Genomic DNA, 16193 nt, shown 5'->3' on the forward strand with positions numbered 1-16193 from the left:
TCTTCTCCATTTCTCTTTATTAACTCTTCCTATCTATTTCTCTTTATTTCAACTCTTCCTCTCATCTCTTTCTTTCCATCTATCTTCATCAACTTTTCCTCTCCATCTATCTTTATCAACTCTTCCACTCACCTCTTTCAACTTTCCCTATCCATCTCTCTTCACCAACACTCCTGATATTCTACCCATCACTCCCCCATTGCACCCTGTGAAACCCTGACCCCACCACTCACCAGGGGACACCTTGACACCGAAGGGACTGCCGGGGATGGACTGTCCAGCAAAGAAGATATTGACTGAGTGAAGACCGATTCCTGACGCCACATACTCGCAGCGGTACGTATCATCACTCAGGGACCGCACCTTCACCGGCACTGTGTTCTTGTGGCCGGCTGGGTCGAGAATGACGACCTCTGGGGTGCCACGTCCAGCATCTACAGGGTTGAGGGTAGGAGAGGGGCGTGCTGGTGAGGCAGGGCGGCCCATGGAGAGGGGAGGGGGGCGCCACCGGCCAGGAGGATGTGCAAATGGGTGCCGAGGAAAAGATATGTAAGGGTAGTGTTGTGCGTCTGTTGTTGTAAGGGTGTTTATAAGGATGTTTGTGGTGTTTAAAGGGGTGTTGGTGTGTTTGTGGTGTTTAGAAGGGTGTTAGGGTGTGTTTGTGGTGTTTGGAAGGGTGTTGGGGAGTGTTTGTGGTGTTGAGGTGTGTTTGTGGTGTTTAAAGGATGTTAGGGAGCATTTGTGGTGTTTGGAATGGTGTTGGAGTGTGTTTGTGGTGTTTGGAAAGGTGTTGAGTGTGTTTGTGATGTTTAGAAGGGTGTTGGGGTGTGTTTGTGGTGTTTAAAGGGTGTTGGTGTGTGTTTATGGTGTTTAGAAGGGTTTTGGGGTGTGTTTGTGGTATTTAAAGGGTGTTGGTGTGTGTTTGTGGTATTTAAAAGGTAATAGGGTGTTTGTGTGGTGTTGTTGGGCAGTAATTAGCGTGTGTGATAGTGTGTCAGTATGAGGTAAAGTGTGTGGATGTTAACAAGTCCAAAAATCATAAGAGAAAAATAGAGAAGAGAATTTGATAGAAGCAATCCAGAAATGATAATAATAATAATAATAATAATATTAATAATAATAATAATAATAAATGGAGAGGAATGGGAGTAAATGGAAGATGTTAAATGATGTAGAGGCAACCCACAAAATAATAACAATAATGCACACAAAAATAATACATAATTGGTAGTGGTAAATATAAATAAATAAATAAATGAATAAATGAAAAAGTTATTGACAAAAAAAAAAGAAAATATTTGATGCCATTAAAAAAAAAAAACATTATTTTCATGAAACCCAAAAAAATAAAAAGTTGTAATAATAATGATGATGATGATGATGATGATGATGATAATGATGATGACAATGATGATGGTGGTGATGATGATGATGATGATGAAAACAGTACAAAAGATAAATATATACACAAATAAATACAATTGTTAGACACACATGCATACAACAAACAGATAAACAAACAAAAATATTAAAAAAAAACATGCAAAAAAATCAAACAGGAGGAGGAGGAGGGGGACAAGGAGTGGAGGAAGAGGAGGAGGAGGAGGACAAGGAGTGGAGGAGGAGGAGGACAAGGACGAGTGGAGGAGGAAGAGGAGGACAAGGAGTGGAGGAGGAGGAGGAGGAAGGAGGAAGGAGGAAGGAGGAGGAGGAGGAGGAGGAGGAGGGGAGGAGAACATTATGATGAGTATACTATTCTATAAACTATACAAAAATTTCTATAACTATGACTATCTGTGTGTGTGTGTGTGTGTGTGTGTGTGTGTGTGTGTGTGTGTGTGTGTGTGTGTGTGTGTGTGTGTGTGTGTGTGTGTGTAATTCAGCTCGGTTGCCTGCTGGTCAGCCAGCCATTACGGAGCGAGCTCAGAGCTCATAGACCGATCTTCGGGTAGAACTGAGACCACAACACACTCCACACACCGGGACAGCGAGGCCACAATCCCTCCAGTTACACCCCGTACCTATTTACTGCTAGGTGAACACACCCAACACATTAACAGCCGCGCCCATTTGCCTCGCTGCTTACCGGGACACGAACCCGGCCCTCTCGATTGTGAGTCGAGCGTGCTAACCACTACACTATGCGGTGTGTGTAATTCACTGTTTGATCTGCTGCAGTCTCTGACGAGACAGCCAGACGTTACCCTATAGAACGAGCTCAGAGCTCATTATTTCCGATCTTGGGATAGGCCTGAGACCAGGCACACACCACACACCGGGACAACAAGGTCACAACTCCTCGATTTACATCCCGTACCTACTCACTGCTAGGTGAACAGCACCTACACGTCAAAGGAGACACACCCAAATATCTCCACCTGGCCGGGGAATCGAACCCCGGTCCTCTGGCATGTGAAGCCAGCGCTCTAACTACTGAGCTACCGGGCCGTGTGTGTGTGTGTGTGTGTGTGTGTGTGTGTGTGTGTGTGTGTGTGTGTGTGTGTGTGTGTGTGTGTGTGTGTGTGTGTGTGTGTGTGTGTGTATTTACCTATTTGTTTACCTATTTGTGTATTACAGGGCCCGAGCTAAGCTCTCTCTGTCCTGTCTCCTTGTCCATTCCTGTCATATCTCTCTTTCATCTGGTTGACACACATCGCGTCAACGACATCACTGCTCAGTTTATTCCACTTATCAATGCAGTGTGTGTGTGTGTGTGTGTGTGTGTGTGTGTGTGTGTGTGTGTGTGTGTGTGTGTGTGTGTGTGTGTGTGTGTGTGTGTGTGTGTGTGTGTGTGTGTGCATGAATCTATTTTCTCTTGTGTTTATAAGCTTCATTTCTACAACCATCTATCTATCTATCTATCTATGTATCTATCTCTATACACATACATAAACACAGCCACATACTGTATACAATTAGTCTCTATCTATATCTACCTACATACAAACATACATACATATATACACATACATACATATTTCCTCATTTTATACCTATGCATAAGAAAAGTAAAATAAATAACTAGATACATAAATAAACAAATAAATCATGTTCTGTGCCATCCCAGCTCAAAGTAATGTGTGTCTGTTCATGTTTTTGTCCCTTAATCCTTTCAGTACTGGGAAACATTTTTACCTTCAGATCTGTATACCATTAGACCATTTTATTGACATTGGGAAGGGTCTATGGAGGTCAGAAGATTAATGGCCACAGTCTTCACTATTCTAATCTCTTCAGTACAGAGAAACATTTTTTTATCTTGAGTTTTGTGTACCATTAGACCATTTTATTGACATTAGGAAGGGTCTATGGAGGTCAGAAGATTAATGGCCACAGTCTTCACTATTTTACTATTTTACTTTGAGATTTGTATACCATTAGATCATTTTATTGACATTGGGAAGGGTCTACGGAGGTCAGAAGATTAATGGCCAGTCTTCACTATTCTAATCTCTCACACGAGTTTCTGAGGCTGTATAGAATCACCAAACAGTAAGGACAATGAATATGGAAATGTGTCATGGTACAGAAGGGCTTAAACCTGTCTTGTGTATGAGAAAAAGATCCAATTTCATGTTTTTTCTTACAATATCATCCTTTACTCTGCTCTGTACATTAAAAAAAAGGGTAAACAAAAAATAATAACCCATACTTTTTCCTTACTGGTTACATTAGATATCCTGTGGAATAAATAAGTAAATAGATAAATAAATAGACAAAAATGTAGAAATAAAGGTCTTGTACTCCCTCCAGCCCAGTGCCATCCAAACCCCAACCTCAGTCCAGTGCCACCTCAGCCCTACTCACCCTTAGTAAAGATAAAAAGATAAAAAGTTAATATTTTTCCCTTTAAGCCTGTCTTGTACATAAAAAAGTAAAAGTAAAAAGAAATAATAATAATACATAAGGTTTTCTGTGTTCCTAGTCCAGTGCCACCTCAGCCCCACTCACCCTTAGTAAAGATATCAAAGTACATAGTAAGTGAGTTTGTTCTTGCTCTCACCCTAAAAACATAATAACAAAAAATCAAATAAAAAATAAATAAATAATGCTGAACAAGGCCTTCTGCATTCCTAGCCCAGTGCCACCCCAGCCAAGTGCCAGCCATCCCAGTGCCACCCCAGGCCCACTCACCCTTTGTAAAGATATCAAAGTAAGTGGGTCTGTTGATGGTGACGCCCTCTGGTTCCAGGCCGGGCCCCGAGGCAGTCACCTTGGAGGGGTCGCCAGCGTAGCCAGACACATTGACACGGAATGGCGACTTGGGGATCTCACGCCCACTGAACCTGTGAAGGGAGGGAACTGGAGTCGGTGATGGGGATTTAGGGAGGGAAGAGGTGGTAAATTGAGTGATAGGAGGGAAGGGGAGTGAGGGATGGGGAATTGGGGAGGGAAAGAGGAGTAAATTGAGTGACAGGAGGGAAGGGAAGTGAATGATGGGGATTTGGGGAGGAAAAGAGTAAATTGTGATGGGAGGGAAACAAAGGAAATTACAAAAAAAAACTTGTACAAAACCATGAAATACAAATAATATCAACACACACAAAAAAAACAAAAAAAAAAAAAAAAAAAAAAAAAACATCCCATCCAAAAAATATATACTAAGAAAAATACAGGAAAAAAATATATATTGCAAAAAAAAATATAATACAAATAATACTGAGAAAAACAGCAAAAAAATGACACTTGAAAGAAAAATTATACCAAGAGAAACACCAAACAAAAACTTAAAGAGATAAATAAAGACACAACACAAAGACTAACAGGAGAAAAGGAAGACTAACAGAACACAAGTAAACAGAGAAAAGGAAGACTAACAGGAGACAAGTAGACAGAGAGCAGGAAGATTCTAACAGGAAGCAGGTAAATAGCATGAAGACAAACAGGAGACAGGTAAAGAGCACACAGGTAACAGGTAGACAAACAGGAGACAGATAAACAGAGCACACAGGTAACAGACAGACTAAGAGGAGACAGGTAAAGGAGCACACACAGGTAACAGGCAGACTAACAGGAGACAGCTAGGTAAACAGCGCACACAGGTAACAGAGACAACCAGGCAACAGGTAAATAGAGGACACAGGTAACGTGGAGACAAACAGGAGAGAGTGTCGCCTTACTTGACAATAACGATGAAGTCTCCCTCGCACTGTGGCGTGTATTTGCAGGTGTAGGTGAGATTGCGGTCATTGTTAAACTTGCAGTCCAGCTGAGGGGAGGACAGATTCAAGATTAGCATGGATATAACACACACACACACACACACACACACACACACACACACACACACACACACACACACACACCCTGATACACAGTGTTGTTAGAAATTATGAGTGTCTGGAATGTGGAAAGAAATTCACCACAAAGTCTGATCTAATCTGATCTCACACACACACACACACACACACACACACACACACACACACACACACACACACACACACACACACACACACAAACACAGAAACTTTACCCAACTTAACTTAACCAAACACTCAGTAATTCTCTCTCTCTCTCTCTCTCTCTCTCTCTCTCTCTCTCTCTCTCTCTCTCTCTCTCTCTCTCTCTCTTTCCCAGCCACACGTACCGCCTCTGTCTGTCCATCGGGTGTCTGCAAGTACGCCTCCACTCGCCCCTTTCCAGCGCTGAAGGTCTCGATGGTGAAGTGTGTCGGGGCGCCCACCACTGGTCCTGACGGCTCAACACCAGGGCCGTAACAGCGCACCCTGGGGAGGCAGTGGTGTTAGTGGTGTTTAATGGTGTGTGTTGGTGTGCGTTGGTGTGTTTTCATGGTTGTAGTAGAAGTTATTGGGGTTTTCAAGAATGTTTTTGTGGTTGTAGTGAAAGTTCTTGGGATTTTCAAGGGTGTAGTGAAAGTTATTAAGGTTTTCAAGAGTGTTTTTGTGGTTCTAGTGAAAGTTATTGGGGTTTTCAAGGGTGTTTTCATGGTTGAAGTGTGTGTGTGGGGGGAGGGGGGGTGTGCGTGTGTGTGCATCTGGTATACATCAATTAAAGAAAAGAAAAGTAAATGAATAGGTAGAGATAAAATGCAAAATAAAATAGAAGCAGATGAATAATAGGAACAATAATAGGAAAGATGAATAAACAAATAAGCGAATAGGTAAATAAATCAATAAATAACAACGGGAGGCAAAATAAATGAACAGATAAGCAAATAAATTAATAAACAAACATAGGAAGCAAAATAAATGACTAGATAAACAGATGAATAAGTGAAATAACAACAGGAGACAAAATAGGAGAATACATAAATAAATCAATGAATAAATGGCCAGTCAATAAACAAATAGGTAAATAGGGAAATGAATCAATAGGAATACAAAATAAATAAATAAAAAATGAGGGAAAAAACACACAGATGGTCCTTTGTGTATGTAAATGATAAATCTGCCATACAATAAAACAAAGCAAAAAATCTAAATAAATAAATAAATAAGAAAGTCAATAAATAAATAAAGAAAGAAAAAATAAACGAAATGAAATAGATAAATAAGTAAACACGTAAATGAACAAAAATAAAAAATAATAAATCGATGAAATAAAACAAATAAGTAAAGTAAAGAAAAAAATAAAGAAAATAAATTAAATATGTGAAAAAGTGAAGAAAAATTGACAAAAAAAATGAAAATAAATCAAATGAATAGGTAAGTAAACAAGTAAACAAACAACAAACAAACAACAAACAAATGCAGGGACCCCATAAATCACTTTTTTCCTGTATAAAAGAGAGAGGTCTGGCCTAAACCAACAAAACCAGGCACAAAAGTAAACAAAAAAACAAGTAAATGAAAAAAAAAAATGCAAAAACTAAGAAAAAAAAAAAAAAAAAAAAAAGATACACAGGATTTTTTTTGTATATATGAGGGTTTGGTTAGGTTAGATTGAATTAATGTGTGTGTGTGTGTGTGTGTGTGTGTGTGTGTGTGTGTGTGTGTGTGTGTGTGTGTGTGTGTGTGTGTTTGGTTAGGTTAGATTGTATGAGTAATTTAATATCTATGTGTGCATGTGTGTGTGTGTGTATACATGTTGGTCTCCTAGCCATACACTGCAGAAAAACATTAATACCACACATACACTGGCACTACACAGCATGTATGTACGCATGTATGTATGTATGTATGTATGTATATAAACCATTCACCTAATCCTTACCTGTACACACACACAAACACAGCCCTACATAACCCATCATGTACGTGTGTGTGTGTGTGTGTGCGTGTGTTTGCCAGCATCACCTACAGACAGCTAGCCACTACCACCACCACCACCACTACTAACCTCACCACCCTCGGCCCAGGTAACACTCTGCCACAGCTACGTTCAGACATGTAAAGTGAAGTAACACAGCATGGCCACTCAAATTCTGTGTGTGTGTTTGTGTGTGTGTTTCTTTCCTTAGTGTTTTTATTTGGGTATTGAGAAGGTTATTGGGGTTTTCAAGGGTCATTTTATGGTTCTAGTGCCTGTTTGGTAGGGTGTATTACAAGTTATTGGGGTTTTCATGGTTGTATTCAAAATTATTAGAGTTTTCAAGGCTGTTTTTTGTGGTTGTAGTGAAAGTTATTGGGTTTTCAAGGATGTTTTTGTGGTTGTAGTGAAAGTTATTAAGTTTTTAAGGATGTATTCATGGTTCTAGTGAGTTATTGGGATTTTCAAGGATGTTTTCATGGTTCTATTCAAAGTTATTAGGGTTTTCAAGGCTGTTTTTGTGGTTCTAGTGAGTTATTGTGTTTTTCAAGGGTGTTTTCATGGTTGTGGTGAAAGTTATTGGTATTTTCATGATACTAGTGATAACTAAACAAATTATACAGGAAGTTATTGGGGTTTTCAAATTAATGGGTATTATTATTGGCTATTTCTTTAATTCTTCTTTCTCGTCCTCTTCTTCCTTCACCTCAATGTTAATATATAAAGTAAAGCCTCATAGTGTCTGTGTTGGCTTTATGCATTAGGAATCATGTATCATATTTCATTAGTTTAGCAATTAATTCTACTATCATATTAGCTTATTCATTCCTTCCTTCCTTCCTTCTGCTCTTCCTCAATGTTAGACACAAAATAAAGCCTTACAGTGTTTTGTGTTGGCTTTATACACTGGAAATCTTGTTAATAAAGTAGTGTATTAGCTAAGTTCTTTATTCCACCTCCTCCTCCTGCTTCTTCTCAGTTAAATACAAAATAAAGCCTTGTGTTGTCTATTTTGGCTTTATGGACTAGAAATCTTGTTAATAAAGTAGTAAATTAGCTAAGTACTTTATTTCACCTCCTCCTTCTTACAGTTAAATGCAAAATAAAGCCTTGTGTTGTCTGTCTTGGCTTTATGTACCAGAAATCTTGTTAATAAATAGTAAATTAGCTAAGTAATTTACCCCACCTCCTTCTCCACACAGGTAAACAGAGTAAAGCCTTAAGGTGTCGACACTGGCTTTACGAGAGACGAGTTAAACAAACCACAAGTCATTACGGTTCTCAATCACTGCCAAAAGCTGAGAAAAAATGGATTATGCACAGCTATCTATCACATTATGGAGAGCTACACGTCACACTAACACAGCCACACCCTCCCTCACCACCACCACCTACAGCTAGGCAGGGCTGGGTGGGGCTGGGTTGGGTTGGGTTGGGTGGCTTCCTGGCTATACTCACATTGGGTTTCCTGAGCGACTGAAAGCAAGGGAGAGATACAGTGAGAGTAGGAATGTTTATTGTAATACACCTGTGAAGTTACACCTTTGACTGCCTCTCGTGTGTTTATTTGGCCTCTATAGTGTGTGTGTGTGTGTGTGTGTGTGTGTGTGTGTGTAGTGTATATGGGATACTGTACACATAAAACCATAACTTAGCACTTTTTATATGGATGTTTTAAGTGTGTGAGTGTGTGTGAGTGTGTGTGTGGGAGGCTGTATACATTACCTTCGAACTCATTAACACTCTGCACATGGTTTGGTAAGTGTGTCAGTGTGTGTGAGTGTGTGTGTAGTGTGTGAATGGGTCAAAACACTGTGTCTATATCTACCTGGAATAAATTAAGTGCTTGTATAGAGTAGTGGTAGTGTGTGTGTGTGTTTTAGGGTGTGTTAGAGTGTATGTAATCCTTTGAACACCTGTATATATTCACCTGGGGTTCATTAAGATTTGTATACAGTCTGTTAGGTGTCTGAGTGTGTATGTGTGTATGCAGTGTGTGAGAGGGTTAAAACACCTGTATCTATCTACCTGGAATTCATTAGACCCTTTACTCAGTCTGTGTTAGAGTGTGTGTTAGAGTGTGTGTTAGTGCGTGTGATAAGCAAAAACAAGTACAGGTAACTCTTGATTTACGCGTGTCTAATTTACCCGTTTTTTTGTTAATACACGACCCAAAAAATATTATAATTAATCAAATTTGCGCGATCGGTTTGCTTATACACGATCTGGACCACATCCCGCATCCGCATCCCCTATTATATATCGTCTCATAAGAATTGCAAGTTTGTTTTACGCCAATTTTGAAATACGCGATGCCTCTTGGAACGCATCTATTGTGTAAATCGAGAGTTACCTGCATTATATTTTGTACATATGTCGCAGTCCTTTGGCTAATTCTTTGGGCTCTGTAAGGGGACTGGCGACTCAGTGGGCATTTTTTCTTTATATTTTTGTTGCCCTTGGTCAGTCCTCCTCTCTTACAGTAAAAAGATCCAGTAAGGGTGATTCTAAAGTTTTCTGATGTCTGTTTGTCTTTCTGCTGATCCAAACAAGGTGTAAGAATGTACTTCCCGTGTTTGGAATGTTGAAAAATGTGCACCTATCTATCAATGGTGTTTTATAAGTTTTTTTTGTGTATCTTGTGGATAAAAGTCAATGTTGAATGTACTTATTGTGTTTGGAATGTTGAAAAATGTACACCCCTATCTCGTAATGGTGTTTTATAAGTTTTTTTTTTTTTTTTTTTTGTGTCTTGTGGATAAAAGTCAATGTTAGAATGTACTTGCTGTGTTTGGAATGTTGAAAAATCTACACCTTTATCTATCAATGGTGTTTTATAAGTATTTTTTGAGTCTTGTGGATAAAACGTCAATGTTAGAATGTACTTGCTGTGTTTGGAATGTTGAAAAATGTACACCTTTATCTATCAATGGTGTTTTTTGTATTTTTTGTGTCTTGTGGATAAAAGTCAATGTTAGAATGTACTTGCTGTATTAAATGTTGAAAAATGTAGCAATTGTGTTTTTTTTGTATTTTTTTGTGCCTTGTGGATAAAAGTCAATGTTAGAATGTACTTGCTGTGTTTGGAATGTTGAAAAATGTGCACCTTTATCTAGTAAGGGTAAATTTCAATGTTTTTTTGTCTATCATGTCTAAAAAGTTGAGGTTTTGAGCAGATAACCTAAACGATGATGATAATGATTAAAGGAGTGAGAAAAGGAACACTACCACCATCACCACCATCACTATCATCACCACCACCACCACCACCATCATCACTACACCCATCATCCCTATAGCACCATTACCACTGTCATCACCACCACTACCACCACCATCACCACCATCATCACCACCACAGGAAGAAAGCAAGCAATAGGGTGATGATATGCTGCCTTGCCTCACCACACCAGCACCACCTCAGCAGATTGTCAGTAGTGGTGGTGCTGACTGCTGACTGCTGACTTATGGTGCTGAGTGGTGTTTGGGGGGGTTGGGGGGTGAAGGTGGAGGAGCGATCATAATTTTCACCTTTCTTTATTTTGTTCTCCTTTTTAATTTGTTTGTTTTGTTTATTCTTTGATTTGTTGATTGATTTATTTATTTTTTACTTTCCTTTATATATTTTGCACCTAACCTAACCTAACCTATCCTAACCTGACCTATCCTATCTTAACTTGACCTATCCTATCCTAACCTAACCTACCCTACCCTGACCTAACCTGATGACCTGACCTAAATTTGTGGCCTTGCTCTCACTCACTCACTCACAAATGGAAGAAAATTAGCCACTTTTTGTAAGGCATATGAGGTGGTGATGTATGTGTGGTCTCACTTCCTATGTTACCTCACTCACTCACTCACTCACTTGCTCACACACTCTCAGTCACTCTCACTCACACACTTACTGACTGACTGACTTACTCTCACTAACTCAAACACTCACACATTCACTCACTCACTCACACACTCACATACTCATTCACACACTCTCAGTCACACACACACACACACACACACACACACACACACACACACACACACTTTAACGCACTCAAACACACACACAAGCAAACACTCTAACTCACTCACACATACAATCACACACTCACTCACTCACTCACACACACTCACTCACTCACTCACTGACTCAGCCCAACATAGCTTTGAGTCATCTGTTTCCATGGACATATTTGTGTTTGTCTAAGGAAATCATTCTTAGGCAATATTTCTGTGTGTGTGTGTGTGTGTGTGTGTGTGTGTGTGTGTTCATGGCTTTATTTATCTGTTACTTCAGTTTCCTCTGTTGTCACTCTCTCTCTCTCTCTCTCTCTCTCTCTCTCTGCCACGCCTGTTTCCGATTCTCTGATTCTCTCCACCCCTCTTCCCTTCAATTCTCCCAAAAAGGTTCTCTCTCTCTCTCTCTCTCTCTCTCTCTCTCTCTCTCCATAATACGATTCTTGCCAAACTTTTTCATTTTTTTATTACTTTCCGTAATCTCTCTCTCTCTCTCTCTCTCTCTCTCTCTCTCTCTCTTCGAAGTTATATCTACAAACAAGAATAACGTAATTATCCCTTCTTTTCCTCTCCCTTTCTTTTTCTTCTCTCCCTTTCCCCTATCCCTTCCTCTCTTCCATTCTCCCTCTCCCCTATCCCTCCCTCTCTTCCATTTCTCCCTATCCATCTCCCCTTTCCCGTATGCCTCCTTCCCTCATCTCTCTCCCACTTTCCCTTTCCTTCTCTCTCCCTTTCTCCTTCTCTTCACTATTTTCAAGGGGCTCTAATTGAAGTGACACAGGTTTTTAAGGGCGTTTCTGTAACTCTGGTAAAATCTCAAAGGGCTCTAGTTGAAGTGACACGGGTTTTTAAGGGTGTTTCTGTAATTCTAGTAACATCTCAAGTTTTCTGCATTGTCAACGGGAAAAAATACCTTTGAGAACTCGGCTAATCGTCTCTGTGGTCTTTGAAAATGGCCGCGTTGACAGTGAGAGGGAAGAGTTTGTGAGTGTGGCGCTTACTTGGAGGAGTTGGTGCGTGGCCTGAGCGGGGCGTTGGGCTTCAATTTGCAGTTCGGGTACTGGGACAGGTAGGTCATCATGGACTGTTCATCACAGTTGGGGTTCACCATCTCGTCAGGGGTGATCAGCTGGTGGGGAGAGACGGAGAGACACGTGGAGGAGTTAGATGGAAAGGGAGACAATAACAACAACAAAAACGAGAATAAGAATAACAATAAGAGCAAGATTAATCCCTTTTAATACTTGCACACATTTTTTTACCTTGAGATTTGTGTACCATTAGACCATTTTATTGACATTAGGAAGGGTCTATGGAGGTCACAAGATTAATGGCCACAGTCTTCACTATTTTGACCCCTTCAGTACCATTACACCATTTTAATGACATTAGGATTTATGGAGGTCAAAAGATTAGTCGTCACTATTTCAATCCCTTCAGTACCTTGAGAGAGAGAGAGAGAGAGAGAGAGAGAGAGAGAGAGAGGAGGTGTGTGTGGGTGTTTGGGGGAGGGAGGAAAGGAGGTGAGAGAAGGTTGGAGGGGAGGAGGTAAGAAGAAAGGTTTGGGTGGAGGGAAGAAAGGAGGAATGTGAATCGAAGGACAGATGGAGAGAAGGATAATGTTGATCGAGGAGGAGGAGGAGGAGGAGGAGGAAAGTAACGGGAATAAGAGAATTGTTGCATCAGTCATCTCCACTTTAAGAACAAACGATAAATAAGAAGGAAAGAGAAAGAAAAGGAGGAGGAAAAATAAGGAAGAATGGAGAGAAAAGAAGGAAAAGGAAGGAAGGAACGAACGAATGAAATGAAAAGGGAAGAAAACGAAGAAAAGAAAAGGAGAAAAAGGGAAAATGAAAAAAAATAGATAAAGAAGGATGTAATAAAGATACGGGAAGAAGAAAAGAGAGAAAAGGGAAAAAAAGGAAAAACCAAAAGGAGTGAAATAAAAAAAACAAACCAAGAAAAGAAAAATAGAAAAATAAAATAAAATAAATCAACAAATAAAGGAAAAAAAATAAAGAGGAAAAGAGGAGAAAATGAAAAAATAAAACTGAAATAAAAAAACAAACCAAGAAAAGAAAAGATAATAGAAAAATAAAATAAATAGAAAAAATGAAAAAGAAAAAAGGAAAAGGAAACAAGAAAAACCAAAGGACTGAAATAAAAAAAAAAAAAAAAAATAAAAAATAAAATAAATAAATAAATAAAAATAAACGACCAATCAATCTACTAAGCAGGTAAGACAACTAATTAGCAGAAGGAGACAGGTGTGTGTGAAGGTGACAACTGACAACACTGCTCCTGCCACACCAACACATGACAACACTGCGTTTGTCTATCTTCCCATCACGCACGCCGCCATGTACATCATTGACTCCATTACAAAACATTACTCTCTCTCTCTCTCTCTCATTGAAGTTTATTGAGGTTTATTTAAGTTTTATTGAGGTTTATTTAGGTTTTATTGAGGTTTATTGACGTTTTACTGAGGTTTAGCTAAGTTTATTGAAGTTTTATTGAAGTTTAGTTGAAGTTTATTGAGTTTTATTGAAGTTTTAATGAGTTTTATTGAAATTTCATTGAGGTTTATTGAAGTGTACTGAGGTTTTATGTGTTTAATGAAGTTTATTGAAGTTGATTGAGGTTTTACTTAGCTTCATGATGTTTTATTGAAGTTTTATTGAGGTTTACTGAAGTTTATTGAGGTTTATTGAAGTTTATTGAGGTTTTATTGAGGCTTATTGAAGTTTATTAAGGTTTCATTAGTTTATTGAAGTTTTATTGAGGTTTATTGAAGTTTATTGAGGTTTTATTGAGGTTTATTGAAGTTTATTAAGGTTTCATTAGTTTATTGAAGTTTTATTGAGGTTTATTGAAGTTTATTGAGGTTTATTGAAGTTTATTGAAGTTTATTAAGGTTTCATTAGTTTATTGAAGTTTTATTGAGGTTTATTGAAGTTTATTAAGGTTTCATTACTTTATTGAGGTTTTATTTGGGTTACTGAAGTTTATTGAGGTTTATTGAAATTTATTGAAGTTTATTGAGGTTTATTGAAGTTTACTAAGGTTTTATTGAGGTTTATTGAAGTTTTATTGTGGTTTCTTGAAGTTTGTCGAAGTTCACCCAATTGCCCCCTCTCTGATCACCCTCATTACGTCTCCTCAAGTCACCTCATCACCTCCACATCACCCTCTCGGGTCAACCTCACGTCACTTCACTCCCTCACCTTTATTATGTAAGAGGGGAAATATGGCCAGTGGTAACAAAATCGACTAAACAAAAAGGCCCACTTAGATGCCAGTCCTCGAGCATAGTCAAGAGAGTTAGCCAGAAGAATGGGATAAGTGTGTTGGAACCTCCCTCTTCAATGTGTTCAGGTCACAGGAAGATGGAAACACAGAAGCAGGCAGGGAGTTCCAGAGTGTGCCAGAGAAAGAGATGAAGGATTGAGAGTACTGGTTAACTCTTGCACTAGGGAGGTGGACAGAATAGTGGTGACAGACTGAGAATACTGGTTAACTCTTGCACTAGGGAGGTGGACAGAATAGTGGTGACAGACTGAGAATACTGGTTAATTCTTGCACTGGGGAGGTGGACAGAATAATGGTGACAGACTGAGAATACTGGTTAACTCTTGCACTAGGGAGGTAGACAGAATAGTGGTGACAGACTGAGAATACTAGTTAACTCTTGCACTAGGGAGGTGGACAGAATAGTGGTGACAGACTGAGAATACTGGTTAACTCTTGCACTAGGGAGGTGGACAGAATAGTGGTGAGAGAAAAAAATAATGATTGCACTGGATATGTGGACAGAATAAGAGTGAGAGAAAGAAAAAGCTGGTGAATAACTGAGAGTAATGGTTAACTCTTGCATAGGAGAGATGGATAGAATAGTGGTGAGAGAAAGAAGAAAGGAATAAATGATGAGAGTACTCTTGCACTGGAGAGATGGACAAAATAGGGATAAGAAAAAGAAGAAACAGATAAATGATTGAGAGTACTGGTGAACTCTTGCACTGGAGAGATGGACGAACAGTGCCGAAAGGAAAACGAAAGTCCAGTACACACCCCCTACCACCCCAGACCAGCCTCCTCACCTGGGGCACACCGAGGTAGTTGTCAGCAATGTTCATGGCCTCGGTGGCATTGTTGAGGGCGTCAGCAGGGATCCAGTCTGGCCAATCAGGACACAAGCCAGGCGCCACAGAGTCCACCAGGGCGCCAACAGCTCGCCCATCGTTCCAGTCGCTGGTGAAGTTGGTCACTGGAAGATCTGGAAGTTTGCTCTGGATCCAGTGAAGCAGTCTGGAAGGACGGACGAGGAGAGACAAGGTTAGGTTAGGTTAGGTTGGGTTGGGTTGGGTTACGTTGGGTTACGTTGGGTTGGGTTGGGTTGGGTTGGATTGGATTGGGTTGGGTTGGGTTGGGCTGGGCTGGGCTGGGTTGGGTTGGGTTGGGTTGGGTTGGGTTGGGTTGGGTTGGGTTGGGTTGGGTTGGGTTGGGTTGGGTTGGGCTGGGCTGGGTTGGGTTGAGTTGGGTTGGGTTGGGTTGGGCTGGGTTGGGTTGGGTTGGGTTGGGCTGGGCTGGACTGAGTTGGGTTGGGTTGGGTTGGGCTGGACTGAGTTGGGTTGGGTTGGGTTGGGCTGGGCTGGACTGAGTTGGGTTGGGTTGGGTTGGTTTGGGTTTATTTCTATCTATTCATTCATTTATTTATCTATTTTTTGGTTTGGTTTCATAATTGAGTTTGGTTTGGAGTGTTTTTGGTGTATCTATCTATCTCTCTCTCTCTCTCTGTCTGTCTGTCTGTCTGTCTCTGTCTGACTGGTTCCCTATCTCTCTAACTATCTATCAATCAAAAGGGATGGGAAGGAGAAAAAAAGGGAAGCTAGGTCTGGTTTGTTTATCATCTATCTATCTATCTATCTATCTATCTGTCTGTTTGTCTGTTTATCTGTTTATCT

General features: G+C 39.9%; 1 protein-coding gene across 1 annotated transcript in view; it reads right to left on the minus strand.

Moving 5' to 3' along the window:
- The window catches only part of LOC123501055 (filamin-A-like), a 163812-nt gene that overhangs the window by 107588 nt on the left and 40031 nt on the right, over positions 1-16193 (minus strand). The window contains 7 exon segments of the mRNA XM_045249635.1: positions 234-434; positions 4135-4286; positions 5121-5209; positions 5591-5729; positions 8671-8688; positions 12231-12358; positions 15330-15537. Coding sequence (XP_045105570.1) covers positions 234-434; positions 4135-4286; positions 5121-5209; positions 5591-5729; positions 8671-8688; positions 12231-12358; positions 15330-15537 — 935 coding nt within the window.

Source organism: Portunus trituberculatus, chromosome 8, assembly GCF_017591435.1.
Source record: "Portunus trituberculatus isolate SZX2019 chromosome 8, ASM1759143v1, whole genome shotgun sequence".
Classification (NCBI taxonomy): domain Eukaryota; kingdom Metazoa; phylum Arthropoda; class Malacostraca; order Decapoda; family Portunidae; genus Portunus; species Portunus trituberculatus.